The sequence below is a fragment of the Carassius gibelio genome, chromosome B19 (assembly GCF_023724105.1).
Source record: "Carassius gibelio isolate Cgi1373 ecotype wild population from Czech Republic chromosome B19, carGib1.2-hapl.c, whole genome shotgun sequence".
Taxonomy (NCBI): domain Eukaryota; kingdom Metazoa; phylum Chordata; class Actinopteri; order Cypriniformes; family Cyprinidae; genus Carassius; species Carassius gibelio.
In genome coordinates, this window is record NC_068414.1 from 22,540,634 (window position 1) to 22,546,761 (window position 6,128).

At 36.7% G+C, this 6,128-nt stretch overlaps 1 protein-coding gene across 1 annotated transcript; it reads right to left on the reverse strand.

Annotated features, from left to right (window-relative positions):
• Positions 1–2,625: 2,625 nt before the first annotated feature.
• LOC127979377 (homeobox protein Dlx5a) lies at positions 2,626–4,859 on the reverse strand. The gene is made up of 3 exons (XM_052584798.1): positions 4,260–4,859; positions 3,530–3,714; positions 2,626–3,238 (listed from the first exon to the last, which is right to left on the reverse strand). The coding sequence occupies exons 1-3, from the start codon at positions 4,612–4,614 to the stop codon at positions 2,927–2,929; spliced, it is 852 nt and encodes a 283-aa protein (XP_052440758.1). The 5' UTR covers positions 4,615–4,859; the 3' UTR covers positions 2,626–2,926.
• Between the last annotated feature and the right edge of the window lie 1,269 nt (positions 4,860–6,128).

Sequence of the window (6,128 nt, forward strand, 5' to 3'; positions counted from 1 at the left end):
TTTTAATACTAAAAGGCATCTTTATTTGGATTTGAAGTGGCAAAGACTAAACAAAAGATGAAATTATTCGGTTATTCATGTACAAATTGCCGAGGAGAGTGAACGCTTGGGATATTATCTAAAATTACAATGTTGAATAGGGAGACGAGAAGCCCCTGCAGCTGTCAAATCGTGGATGCCCCAGTCGCAGAGAATGAGGCTTGATTTTCTAAAAAGGTTCCCTCACGAGCGGATTGGGATGGTTCATTTAAATATTTGCTCTGCCTTTAGAAACATAACGTAGGCTATAGCCTATATGTTGAAATAGAAACACGCTTATCATTCGTTTCAGTATGCACACAGAAATGTCTTCAGAAGATACCCTGAGTTTTCTGCAACCTAAAATACTTCATCTAGGCCGAAATCTTTTTTTGAATGAATCACAACTGATTACGCGTAATAATAAAAACCAAATATGTTTGTGATAGACACAGACACAGACAGACAGACAGAGACACGATCAGACACACTGCAGATGATACCGAAATGAACGAAGATAACAATACTGAGAATTAACCTAACCTAATTGTGAGCGAGCTCTATTAGGCTAAATATAGCTCAAGAATGTGTGTGCGCGCACGTGAAAAAATGGAGAGATAAATCACTAATATAAATCGTGACCGGTTTACTACATCCCAGCGTTCATGTCACACATTTTCCTGTAAAATAGTCTGGCTTTCTTTCACAGGTCGAACTAAAGATCATAAATAACAATGCCCATCCATCAGCGACACTCAGACCAGCCAACAACAAAACAACACGGTGATAAAGCAACACTTACCTTCGATAAATTTATTGTTTGGCATGGATCAAAATGTCTGGTTTCTGTGTTTCAGTAAAGATACCGTTGTGAAAGCGGACGCTCCTGTGTTCCGCTTGTGTTGAGTAAGCAAATCCAGGTGTGGAAGTGTTTGCACACCCCGACACCTCTTATATATTGCCTGCAAAATTAGCCGTTATTACTGTCACTGTTTAGTGATGGTGAGCCAGGGAAAAAACCTTCTGCAATCAAGAACCAGGCGCATCTTTGCAAATTATAGATAATTGTAAATGTCCAGATTATGATAATGGAGCTAATCCTGGTGGAAGTATAATTATTGTTGAGTGTTACAGTTGAGGGTGTCCAGTAAAGCTAACTGTCATTATTTATACACGGTTTGGAGTGAAATCGTTGAGTGGAAAATATTCAGTTGGAATTTAACAAGGCTCTCGATATAATAGTATGGGATATAGCGTGTTTGTGTATGTGAAATAGAAAGAGAGGCAAAGTTGGAGTTGCTGGTTTGTGTGTGTGTGTGTGTTTTGAGCGTGAACGCAAGGTCTGCGTGCGTAAGCGTGTGCGTGTGGGGAGGGGTGTGAGGTATATAAACAAAATGCATAAGCCTATTAGTACACACTACGTTATTCTCATAATCGTGTCATGGCTTTGGGTATATTAGTCACGTCGAGGTGTTTATCTAGGCTTTCAAATAAAACCATAAACAATAGGCTTATAGCGTGTGTAGCGATTTAGGCTACTTTATTGTTTTATAGTTATGGTAACCATTATTTTTATGTTCAAAACATCGAAAATACCAGTTCTGTTATGGTGTTATGGGGAAAAGGGGTAATGAGGAATCTCCAGTTAGCCTATATTAATTAAATTTGATTACTATTATTATTATTATTTTACGAATGAACTTGAGCTTGTGTATTTTGAACACTGAAACGCTCACTGAAGATTTGTGAGGAAATATTGCCAGTCGACGGGACTGATGTTTTATTATTATTCTTTTGGTTATAGGCCTACAATATTATCAACTCCATAGTCAACAAAGAAAATCTCAAGTTAAGCCATGCCCTAGTCCTTTTTTTTATCGTGACATTTAGCTGTAGAAATGTTAGCACTGGCTTTAATGAGATGTTCAGCATTTCTCCTGGAGGAGGACCTGTCAGGGCTGGGTTGTGGTCGCTGGAGCCGGGTTGCCCCCACAGGCATGCGGACTGCCTCAGATCTCCGCGCCGTCCCTTCGCCTCCTCACTACAATTCAAAGCTACTAATTGTAAGGAACACAGAGACAGCAAGGAAGAGTACACTGTTTGCCAGACCAAATTTTTCGTTCATCAGGGGTGGTTTTAATCAAGATAAAGTTCAGATATTCAGTTCTACTAACGTAAAAACATCTCAAATGTATTTGGAATTAGCTAATATATTAATAATAATAGCCTAATAATAATAATAATGTTAAATTTAGTTCAGTTAAAATGTTACATTTTCATTTAATTAACTGAAGACCAAATCCGTAGCAAATATTTTTTTTATGAATTATATAAAAGTTATCTATTTCTTCGCCATTAAATAGTGACTCAGCCCTGAAAAAACGATCCCAAAATGTTAATAGCTACATTATTATTGTTTTCTCAAATTCCATTTAGCAATTTTTTTTTAGGCCTGCACAGTTAAAGTATCTTTAGCAGTCACAGAAATTTCCAGCAAACTGCATATCACAAAGGCTCTGAAGCAAAAAAAAAAAAAAAAAAGAAGAAAAAAAAAAAGGATTCGGTGCATTGATCTGTCTTGAGTTACAAATTAACTTAAAGACGACAAAATGTTTGATAATTAAAGTAAAAACACATTTATTTGGGGTTGTCCTTAATGTTTTGGCATATCGTCGGATGTACGCGTTGAGGTCAAAATTCAAGGCACCATTCAGAATGTTTGGGTCCATTGTCCATTTAAAACATTTAATAATTCTTCCAAATGCAATAAATTACATGCACACAATTTACACATTATACACGTTCTTCTAGGACTGCAGTATCGGTACATTGCATATTCCTCAAAAAAAAAAAAAAAAAAAAAAAAAGTTAACACCAGTCCAGTATACAATAAAATAATAAACCAATTTCAGTACAACGTTCCTGATCCGAGTGCCAACGAGTGCTGTAACGTGCCGGGTGCCTGAAGGTGAGAATTCATTGCCCCGGTAGAGGAATACCAGGATGAGCTGGCGCTTTCCAGAAACGTGGATGCCGGTGTGATGATATTTTGCGGCTGATGGTGAGGTCTCTGAGGACCCTGTGAGTCCCAGACCGCGGGAGACTGCGGGGAATTACACGCCATCGGGTCGCTAGAGCTCGGACTGTGTTCTGGAGGCAGCTCGCCGTTTTTCATGATCTTCTTTAGTTTCGATCTCTTATTCTGGAACCAAATTTTCACCTGTGAAGAAACAAAAGGTTTTATGAGATTCTGAGGGCGAATTCCTTAATAAAGCATTATGGCTGTTCCTGTGAGAGTTATACTTCTTAATAAAAACTATATTTTATAATGTCCTTAACATCGTTTATTATTTCAACAGCCTTAAAATAGCCTCAAACAAGCGCTTGTTTGATTCCCAAAGTTGGCGCGAGCTCATATTAATATTTTAATTTAAAGTATATAGCCCTTTTATTATATGAGTATTAAATAAAAGACATTATAATAAAACATTTGATAAAAATATGATCGAACCTGTGTCTGTGTGAGCCCCAGCGATGCGGCGAGCTCGGCTCTCTCTGGAAGCGCGAGGTACTGCGTGTTCTGAAACCTTCTCTGCAGAGCAGCGAGCTGGAAACTGGAGTAGATGGTGCGGGGCTTCCGGACTTTCTTGGGTTTACCGTTGACCATCCTCACTTCGGGCTCGGCTGTTTCTTTTTCTAACGGGTGAACAAAAAAACAAACAAACAAAAAAAAAAAGATAAATACATGGGGATAGAAAAGCACTCTCTCGATTGTTTGTAGATTATTCTTGCAGTGATTTATGCCAAGCGTCGCAGTGCTTTCAAATTGCTACTCACAGAGTCATTGAGACTTTTAATTGTCAGAGAATAATTTCTTAAATCTTTACGTATTTTAAAAGCTCTTATTTCTACGCAATCTATCTTTTTAATGCATGCACTGTTTTGCATAGGCTATGTAAAAATAAAATACAGGAAATCGTTAAAGAACCCATTTCGAATTAGGAGCAATGCTGCAACAGCTTAAAATTATTTCCAAACTGGTTACAAATTTCAAACCTTATAATAAGAAACAACTGTAATACACTGGTTTTACAATATGTTCAACAATAATGCTCAACCATGATAATGTTTATTGTGTATAATACATTACTACCTAGTAGTAATAGTAGAATAGTTGAATGAATAATACAAACAATATTATTAATAAATAATTGAATATATTATAGACTATAATAACTGACCTTGTGGGCTTGGTTGTGACTGCACCCTATTATATGTTCCGGCATACTGGTGATATGCTGTGGAGTAGGAGCCGTAATCAGGGTAGGATTTTGCAGAGTAATTTCCAGAAGATCCATTGACTCCGTGGTATTGGTACTGATAGGCATTAAGAGGTTTCCCATACGTGCCCGAGTTCGGTGAACAATAGCCATGATGAACTCCTCCAGCAGGGCTGTAATAGCCAGAATCCGTGGCTGTCGACTCCGGCATGGTTGGAGATTCCTGAGACGGATGATGCATCGTGGAGAGCTGAAAAGCGTTTTGAAAATCTGCAGATTTGATGCTCGGAATCCTTCTGTCGAATACTCCAGTCATAGTTTGGATAAGACAAAGTAAAAAGGCAGTCTAACTCTATAGGGGTCCACAGAGTCTACACTAACATTGTGTGTGCAAGCGTCAAGCGTCTCTCTTGAAGACTGCTTTAAGCCCCGCAGCAAAGACTTGGTTAAATCCTAAATTGCGCTGTTACGCACTGCAGGGAGGATCTAGTGCCATTGGCCAAGGAGCGCAGCAGACGGCAGTTACTCCCCAACTCGTTCAACCAGTTTCAGAAGAACAACAACAACAAAAAATAATTAATAGAGGCATTTATGTTATGTTTACAAACAAATTGAAAGGAAATTGATTATTATTTGATAAAAGTCACTCAAGAAAAGAAGACGGCTGCTGATCTATTCCATGTAAATCTACCTCTCACCATCCAACAGAAATGTCTGATTCCTTAAATATGTTTTACTTTAAAGGCAGATACCATTACATATCCAGATATTGTTTTGTTTATTTATAGGTCTAAACAGTTTAATTTTATTTTTTGTTTTTTATTTTTGTATAGGCTATTCTATTGAAATCTCAGTTTTCTGTTGTGTCTGTGATAATCTACATATTAATGTGCATAAGTGTAACCAGCAAATGCAATTTTTCAGATTACAGTAATTTATCATTCAACACTAAATCAAATCATATGATTAAATGTCCATCTCTGTTTAGTAGCGGGTGCTTGAGGACAATTTATGGCAGCAACATTGCATATAAAGGCCTACTTACAGCACTTTAGTGTGACTGATTTTATACTGACACAAACCTTGATATGTACAATATAATTTAACGACTCGGGATTTTGCTAGTTCGTACTATTATTGTTGCTTAAGTGTTAATGAAAAGTCGTCAAGCAAGCGTTAAGTGATGTAGTCAGCAATAGTGGCGAAATGGTGCCACCAAGTGGAGATAAGTCATGGAGACTCATAGTAGTCCAAGTTTCTTTACATCTGTTATCCATTTTCTAAAAAGACAATACATGGCCACTGTAACAGTGCATTAATGCAGGTGTTGACTAGTCATTAATGATGAGGAAAAATGTCTAACCTGTTTCACTAATGAAAAATAGTCAGTCTAGTAATAAATCAAGGTTAGTGGTTAGGTTAACGTTTGATACCCAATAGGTTTGACTGATCACACGAATAAAATATGATTCTTTACAATCTAATTTATTATTCTGCCCCCCCCCCCCCCAAAAAAAAAAGTATGAAAAAAAACAGTGTATAGTTCAACCAAAAGCAAATTAATCATTTTAATGACTACAATTAGCAAATGTTTCCAAACTCAATATGTCTCCATAGTTAATAGAGTACATTTTATATATAAGGTATATTTTAATAATATTATAAAAATAAAATAATATTTAAATGCTTAATCAAATGATAAAAACCCTTATTTGAAACAAATCTCCCTTATTTAATATGTAGGAGCAAAAACAAAAAACAAACATGTGTGATACAACAGAATAACACAACTACGAGAAGTAACTAAAATAAAATATATAAATATGACAA

What these genes read in the sequence shown, in the direction of transcription:
- LOC127979377 (XM_052584798.1), bottom strand. Translation starts at nt 4,614, where the DNA reads ATGACTGGAGTATTCGACAGAAGGATTCCGAGCATCAAATCTGCAGAT. An exon ending in GTCACAACCAAGCCCACAAG is followed by an intron (nt 3,715 to 4,259) that starts GTCAGTTATTAT and finishes TTCACCCGTTAG; the next exon opens with AAAAAGAAACAGCCGAGCCC. An exon ending in TGGGGCTCACACAGACACAG is followed by an intron (nt 3,239 to 3,529) that starts GTTCGATCATAT and finishes GTTTCTTCACAG; the next exon opens with GTGAAAATTTGGTTCCAGAA.